Here is a 17,253-nt window from a genome sequence, read left to right as displayed (position 1 = left end):
ATACAAATGCAAAACAGGAGGGTGGCCCCCTCCCCCCATACATTTCAACAAATTGCATACACCCAGATGGAGATATAACACAGCCATCACCTGCAGACATGCACCTCACTTTCCTTCTCCCCTCCCCTTCTTCTCCCCATCACTATCCCTTCCCCTCCTCACTCCACGCTGCCTGACCGAAGAGCTCCTCAGGCGGTGCCTCATTGGGGGTGATGAAGGCAGAGGCAGTGGTTGGACGGGTACGGGAGTGGAGGGTGCCGAGGTGGGAACATTCTCTGATCCAGAAGCAGGATCTTGGTGCTGCCTCTCATCTGTCATTCGCAGTGATGGTGCGGAACCTAGGGGTGGAGTGCCGCGCTCCGGGACCGCTGGGAGGCCTGAGCCAGCAGTGTTCCTGGCTATCGCCTCCAGCTATCCGAGGAACGTACTCAGTCATGGTGGCCAGTTGTCGGGATATGCCCCCCAATGCATCGAGGATCTAGTCACTAATGTCTACAGTCCTCCTGGACAACTGTTCCATTTCTCTTCTCTCATGTGGTGCTCGTGGACCAGACCTGCCGCATCCACGAAACCTCCGCAGGGTCGGCACCATCCTGGGGATAAATGGGTTGCCCTGTGGCGAGGTGCTTGGGGCCAGTACCTCCAGAGTGGAGGCGGGAATGGCCGGAGGAGCACTAGATGGCCTTGGGATGGAATGGCTTCTGGGGCATGGTGATACAGGTTCCTCGAAGTCCGTGCTCTCATCCGTAGAGAACAGGCCCAGTGGATTGACGGGTGAGAATCGGAGCTCCTCAGCACCAGATGTAGGATCGTCCGGTGAGTCCGGCCCTGCACCCCCACCTTCTATCCTCCGTGGTCTTGCCTGGGGCCGCGCTGCTGGCTGAGCTGCAAAACACAAATGAGGTTATTCGAGGAGAAGGGGGTGCTAGGGTCACAAGGTTTCCAGCGCTACACACAGCATATGCACGACAAAAGCACCACCGCTATCAAAATCATCACAGACATCATATTTCATGACCATCAACACATTCTGCATTGCAATGATTTTCATTAGGCCAGCATTATTTATAGGACAATTTTATAAATCATCTATCATATATGATTGTTCAGATATGAGTGGGTGTGGCATTTATTCACTTTACATTACGCAATGATGTAAACTTTACTCACGTCGCATCACTTCAGGGTTTGCAGATGCTTGCATGGCCATCCGGGGGTGTTTCCCCACGAGTGCGAGCACCCGCTCCTCCATCTCAGTGATGTCGCTGATGACTGGTTGCCCCCCACCCGTTCACCTCTGCACGGACTTCATCGTCAATAGCTTCTTCTCTAAAAGGTGACAGGACGACATGGCATGGGATCATTGCGTGATATCATTGCACAGAAACTGATACAACACATAACCGACAGATGTAATCATGATTATTATGATTATTATCATTCTTTACCTAAGGACGTGCACCGTGACTGCAGACTTTAAGTACAACATTTCCGGTAAAAATGCAAGACCTCACATCTGCTGATAGTCACTCATGACTGTTACAAAACAAATTATATAAATACATAAGTACATGTAAATAAATGTAATACTTACTCTTGCAGATCCAACAAGATCATTCCATTGTTTGCGGCATTAGTTTCCCTCACGCACCTCGTTGGTCGCCGACGAGACCACCTCTGCTTTCTCGGCCCATATCTTCTGGTAGGCCTTTGGAGTGGGCCTCCCATGCCCTCCCTGTGTCAAATCGCCCCAGCATGACTCAACCTGCTGCAGGAGGGAGGCATTTGCTTCGTCCGAGACCCTCCTCGCTCTTTTGCGCCCTCCAATGTGCTCTTCTCCCAGCTCACTGCTCTCGCCAGCGTCAGTCTCCACAGCGTATTGTGTCACCTCCTCCTCTCCCTCCAAATTCGAGCAAATATCTGGTTGGTAACAGCTAATTTTTGTTTCCCTGTTTGCTCTAAAGCTCTAAACTATCCCTCCTTCCTCCCAAAGCAGCCACACCACACCCACACACGCCTTCACTCCCTCAGCTCCCTCTCTCTCTGTCTCCTCTCTGTGCATGTCATGATGACCCTTGATCTCCTGAATCGCGGGAATCGAGCTTTGCCATGTCATTGCTAAGGACGGTGACACTTTATGGCAGAAGGTCAGAGAGTTTTAACACCACCGCCAATTTCATATCGTTCGCGGTAACGCCCAATTTCAAAAATGGAGACTAGGGGCTTTGAGAATGGGTGACAAGCCGGCAATCTTAAAACTCATTTTACTGCCCATGCCAGAAATACTGCCCATTTTGCACAAAAGTTTAAAATCTAGCCCATAATCTCAAAATAAGTGGCTGCTCATTTAAAACTGAGATAGGAAGAATTTCTCCTCTCAATTGGTTGTAAATCTTTAGAATTCTCTGCCCCAGAGAGCTGTAGAGGCTGTGCTATTGAATATATTTAAGGCGGAGATAGACAGATTTTTGAGCGATAAGGGAATAAAGGGTTATGGGGAGCGGGCAGGGAAGTGGAGCTGAGTCCATGATCAGATCAGCCATGATCTTATTAAATGGCGGAGCAGGCTCAAGGGTCCAAATGACCTACTCCTGCTCCTATTTCTTATGTTCTTATGTTCTTATGTTATACCGGCATCACCAACAACACCATCATCATCATCATCATAGGCAGTCCCGCAGGTCGAGGATGACTTGCTTCCACACTAAAAATGAGTACTCAGGTGACTGATGAACTCATTTTAAATGGTGGAAGATGCCTGTGTGTGAATTATTTTAATGTGGGTGGCCGTTGCACACAAATGGGCTTGACGGAGCAAGGTCTTGATCTAGTGGCAAGGGAATCCAAGGCGACTGGAGACTAGACTCCGCCGCATGTGCCAATAAATATACACAAACTCAAACATACTCCTACTGTCCTCCTTCCTTCCTTCTTCCCACAGGACCTCTCTCTACCTGGAATTCATTGTACGCAATGTGAGCTTCACAACCTCACAACACCAACCTTTTCCATAATCACCTGATGCTGCACAGGACACCAGCACCCGACCACATTGCTGCCTGAGATGCCAGGGATGGCCAGATTTACTTCACTTGATGCTGCACATGATGTGCCAGGTTGGCATCAACCCACACCAACACCATAAAGCATCCCTGCAATGCCCAAGTCATCCCTTTCATACTCACCACCATTGTGAGGGTACCCTTATGTCTCCCCTTTCACTACAATTCACTCAGCCACTTCCAAAGGTGCACACAAATCTGTCCAAGAACGCAAAGTGTTCAAAATAAAGATTTCAATGTTTGACAACACATTAGCAAAAACTCTAAATGAACATTGGCTAAAAGACCAAGTGCCTACCTTGCGTGTTGTTAGTTGGTTTGATTGGACAACGATGAGGGTGAGGGTGAGGTGTGGCTCGTGAGATGGGGATGTGATAATGTAGATAGAGAGAGAGGGATGGGTGGAGCTGCAAGGTAAGTTGGTGGGAGTAAGGGTGTGCAGCAGTAGAGTAGGGAAGGCAGAGTGCTGGGATGTGATGAGTGGCACAGCAGGATGAGGTTGAGTTTGGCTTTGCAGTAATGTTTCGTGATCTACTGAGATCATTGAAAAGTTTGTACCACTGCAGCCAGGTCCTTCTGACGACAACCCTGCTTGTACCCTCCTGTGCAATATGCAACCAGGCTGCGTTGGTGTCCGTGGGTGGTCTCTTCCGCCCATTAGAAGGGAAGAGAACCTCCCTGCATGCTGTGACTCCCTCTATGAGCATCTGGAGGCGAGTCTTGGGAGAGCCTGGGTGCAGCCGTGCATGCTTGCGCAGTGCTTGTCAGTGTTTACAACACTTCAATGCTGTAGAACACTGACAGCAGAAATGTCAAAATCAATGTGGCCATGGTCCCTTTAAGGAAACCGGCTGATGTCACAAGATTAAATGACGTCATCAGACCCGTTACCTTTTAATTGGCTGGGAACCTCACAGGGTGGACTTAACAAGCCAAATCTAGGGAAGATTCTTTTCACAATGTGGACTGGAGTCAGAGGTGGGGTTGGTTGGCGAAGTCGCAGCCTGTGCATGGTGTGTGCTCTATCCAGCAGTACTGGACGTAGAGTTGCCTAACCAGGAGTCCTTAATGGGACTGTTGCAGACCCCTCTAAAATCAGAGTACGTAGTATTTCTAGTGATTTTTGTGAGGCCAGCAGGATGTTACTGCTCCTCCTGCCCCCACAAAAAATGTTCAGTTCAATGGCTGACCCTACGTGGCTCTCCTACTTTATCTTAATCAACTGGCACCACTGTCATCTCCCCCTCTGCCCCACCCCAATTGGCTTGCTATGCTGAATGAGGAGGAAGCTTCCTGTACACATGGTAATGAGGCCCGAAGGTTAAAATGGTTTAAACCTATAACCATTTTTGTCGGGAAGGCAATGGACTCACTCTACCCACTCCCACCAGATGAAAGGAATCACATCAAAATTTGTCCCATCGACCTTTTTTGAAACTGTCTCATTTAAGTCGGTGTTCAGAAGGTTAATTATTTGATGCTAGATGACCAAAAATATTTTCTGTTATGTCCAGTATTTTTATTAAAAATCATTAATATACATGAAGAACATAGGGCCAGATTTTAATTTCCTTTGCAATTGGGTAATGATCAGCTTCTAGGCACAAATGAGAGGAAAAAGGGGAGGAGATTCATGGCACTCTTTATGCTACCCAGGAAATTTCTTGGGGATTCTCCCAAGGGGGAGTGAAGTGTTTTCGCAAATGTAGGGCAGCCATGCAAATGAAGTGGGAGGTCTGGAAAAGAGGCCCTCCACCCTTTTTCCTCCAAGATTGTCAGGGGCCACCCAGACACAGGAGAGATCCCGCACCCAAAATAAACTGAAATTAGGTCCTGTGCCTAGCTGTCCCTCAGATCAGAGGGAGAAAAGGAACATTGGGGCCATGGGGAACAGGAGAGCTCCTCTGGACCCACAAGGAAACCTTTACAAAATTAAGTTCATAAACCTCCTCAGCCCTCTTCTGGGTCTGCTGCACCTTGACACCCAGTGTTCCCGGCGAGGGCCTTACACAACTCCCAAAACCCAGGAGTTAACATAGAGGCTGACGTGAGTGTGGCACTAGGATGGAAAGTTGGTCGCTACCTCTATATTAACCACTATGCACACTCCATTATCATCGACCATGGATGGTTCAAATTGGCCATATAATTTTGTAAAAAGTTTGGATCACAATACTGCCAAAGAAACTGATTCATTAAAAGGGATTATTTCTGTTTAAAGATCACAGTGCTTTGAGGATAACTTAAGAAGCTAAATTACTATGCAGCAAAAGAAACAGCCGCTATGGACAAACTTTGAGGTTGGGGGCATAAAGTGGGCAGTTGTAGTTCAGCTGCCCAAGGAAAGGAAAATTGAGCAGAGTGCAAAATGAGTGGCCAATCCGCTACCCATTTTTATGACTTAAAAACTAAGTTGTAAAAAATATCAGATATCTGTGCATGCAAACTGAGAATGCAGTCACAGCTACCAATCTCAATTAAAGTATCATTCACAACCAGCAGCAGTTGTTTATGCATTATACTTTCTTACAGTGGTCCAATGCAACAGACTCAAGGCACAGCTTCAGGTAATTACAGCGATGAGCCAAGCAGCTCCAGTGAATCAGAAAGCAGTTCAGAGTCTGACTCTCAGGCTGAAAGTTGCTCCAGTGACACCAATAGCAGCAAACCTTCACACATCAATACTCCTGAGGTAGGAACACATTTCTAAATAACAATTGGTATTAAAGGTAAGCATAAGGATAATAATACCATAAAAAGGGTGGCAGGTGCCAAAAAGGGAGCATCATTACATGCCAGAGGGTTGTTTTCTTTAAAGCAAAGATCTTTAAAGCAAAGTGTTACTATCAGTGCAATAATTTTTTTAATTCACTTAATTATTACAGTATTTTTTTCATATATTTTTCTGCAAGAAAATGACATTGGGCTGTGGCATATCATCAGCAGGCAGTTGATCTAACTTTAATTAATGTCTGAAATGCATTAAATAATTTGTTTTTATTACCCTTAATTAATGCTATTGCCATTTATAGTTGAATGTAAGATATAAGCAATAAACTGCTACAAGCTAATGTTAGATATTATCTTTCACCCTCGGACTTTAGCAAATCAAGTTATTATAGTGCTGGGCTGTATTCCAAAACCGTGTTAAGACCAAAAGCAACTAATTAAGAAAGAAAGTCTTGCATTTATATAGCGCCCTTCATGACCACCGGACGACTCAAAGCACTTTACAGCCAATAAAGTGCTTTTGAAGTGTAATCACTGTTGTAATGTAGGAAACGTGGCAGCAAACTCCCACAAACAGCAACGTAATAATGACCAGATAATCTGTTTTTGTTATGTTGATTGAGGGACAAATATTGGCCAGGACACCGGGAATAACTCCCATGCTCTTCTTCGAAATAGTGCCATGGGATCTGAGAGAGCAGACGGGGCCTCGGTGTAATGTCTCATCTGAAAGAAGAATTAATACAAGTCTTCCTAAAAAAAATACTGTTTTGTAATCACTGTCAGTTAATTAGCCTCAGTTCTGCAATTATAACTGATTTAACGGTGCATTTTTTAAAATATAGTTTATTGTGTTGAAAGATTATATTAAATTTGCATCTGTTTCCAGCCAGAGCAGACCTCAACTAACAAGTGGCAACTTGACAAATGGTTAAACAAAGTGAACTCACATAACAATAACACCACCGTGAGCGAGAATGGCAATTATGGACTCAGCAACAATCAGTTCCATAGTCTACAGCAGTATGAGAACCAGGAAAGGGCAAAGGGTCTTGTACTCAGCCAAACAGACTTAAAAGAGCGAGAAAATCAAAGTCCTAATAGAGAAAAGCAAAGGCCTAGAACTGATCATGAAACTAAAAGTGGTAAACAAAAGTTACCTACTCATAATGAATCTGCCTCCCAGAGAAGGACATTGGACAAAAAGCAGCCCAAGAATACAGGAAAAATGTCTATTGGAGATGACCTCAGCTTCCTGAACTCAGAGAATCAATGCATAATTTCTAAGGGAAAAGGAAGCCAGGACTCCAGTACATCAGATCAGCACAAAACCAAACCTAATGCCAACAAAGTAGGGCCTAGAAAAGAACTGCAGACAGGTTTTCTTTGTGAAAAAAGGAAGCACAAAGGATCTGGTAAAAATATACCTAAATCCAGAGAATTTATTGACACTGAATCTCCATCATCTTCAACCTCATCAGGCTCAGGACGAGACTCAGATAATGAAGAATTTATTCCAGCCAAATTTCCATCAAGTTCTACTTCGCCAGACAACCACAAATTACATGACTGGAGCAACAGTCTCAGCAGAGTCAAGAGCTGCAGTGCAGTCAGCTCTGTCAATAGGACCACCAATGAATCAACCAATGACTCAGAGGGACAGCTGTTTGCTTTAGTTCCTTTTGGTCGAAATGAACTTATTTCATCTTTAAAGGACAACGTTGAACTCAGGTCTCTCTGGGTAAAAATAGATTTGACACTTTTATCCAGAATTCCTGGACAGTTACCCAAAGAATCTCTAACTCAAAAAAATACTGCTGAGTGGATTTGCAATAGCAATGTTAATGAAGATTCTAGTCCATCACGGGAGAAAACATCAACAAAAGCAAGAAGAAAACGCAAGGTATGTCAATATATAATTATTTATAAATGGAAATCATTATCATTATTTGATGTGTAGTTTGTGATCTGCCAGTAGGAGGAGGAGACAAGAGATGCAGTGAAGGCTACCCACCCTAATGCAATGCAGCCAAAATGGAAAATTTCAAAAATGCCTAACAGCCACCTTGTTAGTCAGGCAAGAAGCCTGTCAACAGTTTTTACGGGTTGCAAGCTAAGACCCAAGCCTGGACCTCCATCCCAGGTGGGATCCACTTACACTGGCCAGGAGTCTCATTTCATTCAACATACTGGTCACCCAGCTGATCCTAGGCCAGCCTCTGATTCCTCTCCCCCCTGATGCATGGGGGTATATTTAGGATGGGAGTGCACCAGAAAGCCCAGAAACCTTCAGGACACTTTTATTTTAAGTGTATAATATATTCGATTTGTTTCTTAATTAGTACAAAAAATCACTGTCGATTGTTTTCTTGCCTTATCTCCGCCTGTCAGGAAGGCACTCTGGATATGCTCTGACGCCACATTATTTGCCTAAATAAGACAGATGCAGCTGAATAAAATAAAAGCAAGTTCTTGAGACAGGCTAGCAGACATATGCCTGTTCCACAACAAGTAGCTTTTAAAAGAATTATTCTCGGGTATTGATGGCAAGGCCATCATTTATTGCCTATCCCTAATTGTTCTCACGCCCCGACCTCGCTGCTCCTGCTGTATCTGCCCACACTCCAATCACCGGCCTGGATCTTGATGACGTCACTCTTCACAGCCGTCGCCCTCCTGCAGCAGCTCGTGCTGTACCTTGTAATGGCATGCCCCCACACTGCCCATGGCCGCCACTCGCCGCTCCTTTATGGCCCCGACCTGCCGCTGATGTTCCCTTGCAGGTCGGGGTCTCCTCACTGCCCATGGCCGCCGCTCACCGCTCCTTTTATGGCCCAGACCTGCCGTGAGAACACCAGCGGCAGGTCAGGGCCATAAAAGGAGCAGAGGTGCGGCGCCTGGGAGCAGCGTGGAGGCATACTACTCCAGGGAACAGAATGAGCTGCGACGGCAGCGAAGTGTGACGTCATCAAGATCCAGGTCGGTGATTGGAGCGTGGGCAGATATAGCAGGAGCAGCAAGATGGGGGCGAAGGAGCGTCGAGAGACTGGAGGGATGTGATGGGGGCCCAGGGGAGGTGTGAGTTCGGGGCCAGGGGCAGCACAGGCCAGCTCACACTGCGATATGTGTGCGCACTAGGTCCATGCAGCAGAGCTGGTCTCCAGTCGTCTTGGGCCACTGGCCAAGACCTAGCTCTGTCAAGTCCACGTGGTGGCTGGTGTGCAACGGCCAGCACATGTTAAAAAAATCCATGCACAGGCATCTTCCACCCTTCAGGATGTAGTTCAGGACCTGGAATTTTAAGTCCTTCATTGGAACACCTGTGAACTTATCCTTTTTTGGCATGGAAGCAAGTCATCCTCGTTTCAAGGGACTGCCTATGATGATGATGATCCTTAGTTGTCCTTAAACGATGATGCTGGGCTGCCTATTTATTCTTTGTAGCGGTTTGATACCATTGAGTAGCTTTCTCGGCCACTTCGGAGGACAGGTAAGAGTGAACCACATTGTTGTGGGACTGGAGTCATATAAAGGCTAGATCAAGTAAGGATGGCAAGTTTCTTTCCCAAAAAGACATAACTGAACCAATCAGGTTTTTATGACAATTTGACAACTTCATGGTCACTTTTACTAATACCAAGGGGCGAAATTCGGTAGCGTCCCGATACGGGGCGCTAACTTTTAAAATTTTGAAAAGTTAGCACCGGGCGCAAATGATTGCTAACTTCTGCTAAATTGGGCTTTAGCGCCCCAGGAAGGAAGGGGGGTGGTGGTAAATGAGGCGCTTTGACCTCAGTGGGGCACTGCAGGAGCGCTAATGGCAGAGCGCTACCCAATTTCAGGTGACTTGTATTCAGCAATCATCCTTCAATCCTTTATACTGGCTGCTTCCAACTCTTAATGGGGAGGTTAGATCAAGCTGCACCTGCTTCTTTTCAGCAGTCTTGCATTTGAGGGAGAGCTGTGAGCTACTGAGTCAAATTTCTGGGATGGCTGCTGGAAATCCTGCTGCAAAGGACAGGGCCAGGCGATTCAATGATGTGGCATTAGAGGTATTGGTGAGGCCAGTGGAGAGAAGGAGGGATGCACTGTTCTTACATCTGGAAGGAGGCCATTGCCACAGGTTTTCAGGGAGAGAAATGGCCGAGGAGGTGTCAGCGAGCACTGTAGTCGATCGAGCCCTGACACAGTGCCGGAAGAAATTCAATGACCTCAGTCGGGTAGTCGAGGTGAGTACGTGCTTCCATACCTCCTACATACCAGCCTCTGAACCTCTGTCTGTGCACACTGAGCACACCATCACTCCCCCACCACTCACCCACCAAACATGTACAGTTTCTCAAACTCATATCCTCATTTACATAAGAACATAAGAAATAGGAGCAGGAGTAGGCCATTTGTCCCCTGAATCCACTTAATAAGATCATGGCTGATCTGATCTTGGGCTCAGCTCCACTTCCCTGCCCGCTCCCCACAAAACCCTTCACTCACTTATCTTTCAAAAATCTGTCTATCCCTACCTTAAATATATTTACTGACCCAACCGCCACAATTCTCTGGACAGAGAATTCCACAGATTTATGACCCTCTCAGAGAAGAAATTCCTCCTCATTTCTGTTCTAAATGGACGACCCCATATTTTTAAACTATGCCCCCTAGTTCTAGATTCCCCCATAAGTGGAAACATCCTCTCTGTATCTACCTTGTCGAGCCACCTTGGTATCTTATATGTTTCAATAAGATCACGTTTCATTCTTCTAAACTCCAATGAGTATAGGCCCAACCTGCTCAACCTTTCTTTATAAGTCAACCCCTTCATCTCAGGAATCAACTTAGTGAACCTTCTTTGAACTGTCTCCAATTCAAATATATCCCTCCTTAAATAAGAAGACCAAAACGCCTTGCCTTGCCTACATTCACAACTACTTAACTACGGCAGGCATATCTCCCACATACATAGCTGGACTCTTACTCACACAAGTTCCTTTCTTTTGCAAGCCAAGATAGCACATAATAGGAGGGAGCAACAGATGACTGGCAGGGTTGAACCTCAACTGCAGGAGCTGTCTGACCTGGAGGAGCGAGTGCTGTGACTCATTGGCCTGCAGGTGGTAGACACCATGGCCAGTGGAGACGTCGACCCTGCTGGGGGCAACAACAGTATTTTTATCCCCTTTTCTCATCCCACCAGAAGGCTTCATCACTTTCCAGCCCCTGATGCTTTCTGCCTTCCTTGCTCTATTCCTGCCCCTGTGGCCTCACCTTAACGCAAATCTTGTGCCATTTATGCTTTCAGATAATCAGCAAGCAGATGTGCAGCCTGTACCTGAGCCTCCCGCCCCACTCCCCCCCCACCCCCCCGCATGACAATGAAGAAGGGGGAGGACCCAAGCACCGTGTCATTGCATCTCTCAACTGCAGGCACCAGCTCAGAGACTGAGAGGTTAGCTTAGCAGAGGGGTCTGCACTGGGTGATGCACTGGGGCCTAGTGGACTGCAGCATGGTCAAAGAGAAAGGGTACCTCGGGAGCTATCTCCCTTGAGGGCGAGTTCGCGTGCGAGTTCTGCGACACCGGATTCAGATTAAGTCCTCGATGGGGAGGCATTCACAAGAATCATGATGGCCATGCACTCCAACATGGTAGAGGCAATGGCAAGGGTATTAGAGAGCCTCTTCGCTGTGGTAAGGAGCATGGAGGAGTCAGCATCCAGCATTGCACAGAGCTCTGCGCACATCATGGAGCACATTAATTCTGGTCTGCAGACGATGGTGGACTCCAAGAGAGACCGTGTGGATCCAGACCACATGTCATGGGCGATGTGGTAGCTTCCATTGCAGAACTGGCGGAAACAACTCCACAACTTAGAAACATAGAAAATAGGAGCAGTAGTAAGCCTTTCAGCCCTTCGAGCCTGCACCGCCATTCAATAGGATCATGGCTGATCCTCTATCTCAACACCATATTCCTTCTTTTTCCCTATACCCTTTGATGTTTTTTGTTATATCTCCCTCTTAAATAGACTTGGCCTCCACAGCCTTCTGTGGTAGAGAATTCCACAGGTTCACCACCCTCTGAGTGAAAACATTTCTCCTCATCTCGGTCCTAAATTTCCTACCTCGTATCCTGAGACTGTGACCCCTTGTCCCAGACTTCCCAGCCAGGGGAAACATCCTCCCCGCATCCAGTCTATCCAACCCAGTCCGAATTTTATACGTTTCAATGAGATCCTCTCTCATTCTTCTAAACTCTAGTGAACACAGGTCTAGTCGACCTAATCTCTCCTGCCATCCCAGGAATCAGTCTGGTGAACCTTCGCTGCACTCCCTCGATGGCAAATATATCCTTTCTTAGGTAAGGAGAAGAAAACTGCACACAATACTCCAGGTGCGGTCTCACCAAGGCCCTGTATAATGGTAGTAAGACATCCTTCCTCCTGTACTCAAATCCTCTTGCAATGAAGGCCAACATACCATTTGCCTTCCTAACTGCTTGCTGCACCTGCATGTTTGTTTTCAATGACTGGTGTACAAGGACACGCAGGTCTCTCTGTACATCGACACTTCCCTAGCCATCATCATGTAAATAATAGCCCTGAAATTCCGGCCTCCCCGGGTCTGTACGGAGTTCCTACGGACCCATGAAGGCATCGGAAATGCCGGTTTCCAGCACGCAATGTGCATGCGTTGCAATCTGGCATTTTCGATATGTCAAGTTTCTGGCTTGACAGATCATAGCCAGATCGCGAGCGACGACACTTGTAAGTGTAAATTTCCGATATTTACGCTTACAAATGTCCTCAAAAATCTTGCCTACTTTTACAGGCGCAAGTGTTTTAAAAAACACAAAAATATCTAAAAATAAAGTTATTAAAATGTATATTATCATTAAAAACCTTCCCAATGGTAAGTTTATTTTAAAAAACGTTTTTTAAAAATCGGGAAATTATTTTTTTAAGACATTAATAACCTTAATTTAAATGAATATAGTGTTATTATTTTCTATTTTTTATTAGTGTTTTGGGTGTTTGGGGCTGTTTTGGGTGATTCGGGCTCTATCACAATCATAATAATAGGAGTTTAGGCCTCTTAGCGTCCTCCTCACAGCTCACACCGCCACCCAGTTTAGTGTCATCTGCAAACTTGGAGATATTACACTCAATTCCTTCATCCAAATCATTTATGTATATTGTAAAGAGCTGGGGTCCCACCACTGAGCCCTGCGGCACCCCACTAGTCACTGCCTGCCATTCTAAAAAGGAACGTTTATCCCGACTCTCTGCTTCCTGTCTGCCAACCAGTTCTCTATCCACATCAGTACATTACCCCCAATACCATGTGCTGTGATTTTGCACACCAATCTCTTGTGTGGGACCTTGTCAAAGGCCTTTTGAAAGTCCAAATACACCACATCCACTGGTTCTCCCTTGTCCCCTCTACTAGTTACATCCTCAAAAAATTCTAGAAGATTTGTCAAGCATGATTTCCCTTTCATAAATCCATGCTGACTTGGACCGATCCTGTCACTGCTTTCCAAATGCGCTGCTATTTCATCTTTAATAATTGATTCCAACATTTTCCCCACTACAGATGTCAGGCTAACCAGTCTATAATTCCCTGTTTTCTTTCTCCCTTTTTTAAAAAGTGGGGTTACATTAGCTACCCTCCAATCCATAGAAACTGATCCAGAGTCCATGGAACGTTGGAAAATGACCACCAATGCATCTACTATTTCTAGGGCCACTTCCTTAAGTACTCTGGGATGCAGACTATCAGGCCCTGGGGATTTATCGACCTTCAATTTCCCTATAACCATTTCCTGTCCAATAAGAATTTCCCTCAATTCCCTCAGTTCCTCCTTCTTGCTGGACCCTCGGTCCCCTAGTATTTTCGGGAGGTTATCTGTGTCTTCCTTAGTGAAGACAGAACCAAAGTATTTGTTCAATTGGTCTGCCATTTCTTTGTTCCCCTTTATGAATTCACCTGATTCTGACTGCAAGTGATCTACATTAGTCTTCACTAATCTTTTTCTCTTCACATATCTATAGAAGCTTTTGCAGTCAGGTTTTATATTCTCTGCAAGCTTACTCTCATACTCTATTTTCCCCTCCTGATTAAATCCTTAGTCCTCCTCTGCTGAATTCTAAATTTTTCCCAGTCCTCAGGTTTGCTGCTTTTTCTGGCCTCTTCCTTGGATTTAACACTATCCCTAATTTCCCTTGTTAGCCATGGTTGAGCCACCTTCCCCGTTTTATTTTTACGCCAGACAGGGATGTACAATTGCTGTAGTTCATCCATGTGATCTTTAAATGTCTGCTATTGCCGATCTACCGTCAACCCTTTAAGTATCATTCGCCAGTCTATCCTAGCCAATTCACGTCTCATACCATCGAAGTTACCTTTCTTTAAGTTCAGGACCCTAGTCTCTGAATTAACTGTGTCACTCTCCATCTTAATGAAGAATTCTACCATTTTATGGTCTTTCTTCCCCAAGGGGCCTCGCACAACAAGATTGCTAATTAATCCTCTCTCATTACACAATACCCAGTCTAGGATAGCCTGCTCTCTAGTTGGCTCCTCGATATATTGATCTAGAAAACCATCCCTTATACACTCCAGGAAATCCTCCTCCACAGTATTGCTACCAGTTTGGTTAGCCCAATCTATATGAAGATTAAAGTCACCCATGATAACTGCTGTACCTTTATTGCACGCATCTCTAATTTCCCGTTTGATGCCATCCCCAACCTCACTACTACTGTTTGGTAGTCTGTACACACCTCCCACTCACGTTTTCTGCCCTTTGGTATTTCGCAGCTCTACCCATATAGATTCCACATCATCCAAGCTAATGTCCTTCCTTACTATTGCGTTAATCTCCCCTTTAACCAGTAATGCTACCCCACCTCCTTTTCCTTCCTGAATATTGAATACCCCTGGATGTTGAGTTCCCAGCCTTGGTCATCCTGGAGCCATGTCTCCGTAATCCTAATTACATCATATCCGTTAACAGCTATCTGCGCAGTTAATTCATCCACCTTATTACGAATGCTCCTCACATTGAGACTCGGAGCCTTCAGGCTTGTTTTTTTAGCACTCTTTGTCCTTTTAGAATTATGTTGTAATGTGGCCCTTTTTGATTTTTGCCCTACAGACAACTCCCACCAATGTTTTCTGCCTTTGGTGCTCCTTAGCTCCCCCCAGACTGATTCTACATCTTGATTTTCTGAGCCAATATCCTTTCTCACTGTTGCTCTGATTTCATCCTTTACTAACAACGCCACACCACCCCCTCTTCCTTTTTGCCTGTCCTTCCTAAATATCGAATATCCTTGGATATTCAGTTCCCAACCCTGGTCACCCTGCAACCATGTCTCCGTAATTGCAACTATATCGTTTCCGTTTACATCTATTTGCGCTGTTAATTCGTCTACCTTATTACAGATGCTTCGTGCATTCAGATACGATGCTTTTAAATTTGTCTTTTTAACATTATTAGACTTAGTGCTGTCATGCAGTCAATGACTGCTGGCATCGAGACTCAGTCTGCTCTCATGCAGTCTCAGCTGGATGCTTTGACTGCTGCCATCGCCGCTGGGTCCACCACAGTCGACCGGGGATCTCACGGTGTCACAGCAGGCCACCAATTTGTGCTCCAGCAGATTGCTGGAGATGCTGCGGTTCTGTCCCACGGGAGTGGCAGTGGGTCAGTGGAGCAGGAACCTGCTGTCCTCTCTCAGGATGATAGCATTCCTGATTCCACCACTGTCACACCACCATTGCACGTGTCGCTGCCTCTCACACAGCCAGCCCAGACTGCAGCCACCCAGCCTGAGGTGTTGCAGTGTACCGGTGGGCCTTCCAGGCCCAGAGCTGGTTGAGGGCGTCCTACAAGACCATCTGTAGTTTCTGACCCTGCCACACTGCGGGCTTCCACTAGCCGTGCTGCAACCACAGGGGACACACTGTGGAGGTGCTGTAGAATAGTTAAACCGAGTGTTAAGAGGGGATATAAGGAACTGCTCAAGGGTGATTGTTAAATATATTTGTTTTTTTATGATACAGTTAAATGTTATGGGATAAATTTTAATTGGAATGTTGCATCTTTGATGGTGTCTTTCATTTCAGTTTTGGGGCTGTGTTATGGAAGGGGAAATAGATGTGCTGATGGGGATGTGCAGAGGAATCAGGAGGTGGGATGGAATTCACTGGAACCGAAGTCTGATGAGATGGTCGCGGACCGCCGTTGCAGAGTCTTGATTGAATGGCTGCCTCCGCCGTCGCTGGTGTTCCTGCTCCTGCCCCTCCTTGTCCTCCTCCTCCTCCTCTTGCTCCTCATCCTCATCTTCCTCATCCTCCTCCTCCTCCTGAGGTGGTGGAGATGTGCCTGGTGGCAATGGCTGCGCCCTCATGATGGCCAAGTTGTGCAGCATGCAGCAGATGACGACAAAAAGAGACACCAGCTCAGCCACATACCAAAGGACTGCTCCCGAGCAGTGAAGGCAGCCAAACCGTTGCTCAATGATGTTATATTCTTGGTGGTGGCATAGCTCTCATTGTACAAGTGCTGGGCAGAAGTGTTGGGGTTGCGGAGGGGAGTCATGAGTGAGGTGGAGAGGGGATAGCCCTTGTCTCCGAGCAGCTTGGTGTGGTGGCTGGAAGAGAGCTGGCACACCGATCTGGCGCAGGATGAATGCATCATTGCTGCTGCCAGGATAGCGGGCATTGACGGTGAGGATTCTGCGTGTGTGGTCGCACACATACTACACATTCAGTGAGTGGTAGCCTTTGTGGTTAGGGAATACCTCAGGATTGTGATGCAGTGCCCGCAAAGCGACGTGGGTACAGTCAATGGAGCCCTGCACCATGGGGAAGCCCGTATCCTGGCAAAGCTGCATGCACGCTCCAGCTGCTTCTCTCTGCTCATGAGGAAGGAAATGTAGTCCCTTCATCTTCTGTACAGAGCATCTGTCATCTCGTGGATAGAGCAATGGATGGCAAACTGGGAGGTGTTGGAGATATCTCCTGTTGCACACTGGAAGGATCGCCTGGTGTTGAAATTGAGCGCGATGACGATCTTGACTGTCACTGAGAGAGCCGTCCTCACCCTGGTCATGCTTGACGTCTGGTTGCAGGAGATGGCAGAGCTCTGTGACTATGTCCTTGCTGAAGTGCAGCCTTTGAAAACACTGTTCCTCAGTGAAATTGATGTCGGAGAACAGCTGCCGGAATACCCTGAGAGGGTAAGTTCTCCTGTTGACAGCCCTATTGGGCCTCCACCTTCTAGCCACATTTTGCTGTCGTTCCCCCTGCCTTTCTCCCTGCCTTTCCCTCTGCTTAAGTTTCCTCCAACAGTGATGTCGGAGCAGGAGGTCTAGTGCCAACATAGCCCCCATGAAACAATATAAATGTTGTCGTTTCAAATCTGCCGTCAATGAAAGCCAAGAACATTTAACACTCTTT

At 46.4% G+C, this 17,253-nt stretch overlaps 1 protein-coding gene across 1 annotated transcript in view; it reads left to right on the top strand.

Moving 5' to 3' along the window:
• Positions 1-17,253, top strand: part of LOC139274620 (AF4/FMR2 family member 3-like) — a 186,736-nt gene that overhangs the window by 34,275 nt on the left and 135,208 nt on the right. The window contains exons 6-7 of the mRNA XM_070891298.1: positions 5,595-5,754; positions 6,682-7,695. Of these exons, the coding sequence (XP_070747399.1) occupies positions 5,595-5,754; positions 6,682-7,695 (1,174 nt within the window). The remainder of the gene's footprint in view (positions 1-5,594; positions 5,755-6,681; positions 7,696-17,253) is intronic.

This window comes from Pristiophorus japonicus, chromosome 10 (genome assembly GCF_044704955.1).
Source record: "Pristiophorus japonicus isolate sPriJap1 chromosome 10, sPriJap1.hap1, whole genome shotgun sequence".
In the NCBI taxonomy this organism is placed as follows: Eukaryota; Metazoa; Chordata; class Chondrichthyes; family Pristiophoridae; genus Pristiophorus; species Pristiophorus japonicus.
The sequence above is the reverse complement of the archived record's forward strand: the minus strand, read 5'-3'. Positions and strand labels throughout refer to the sequence as shown.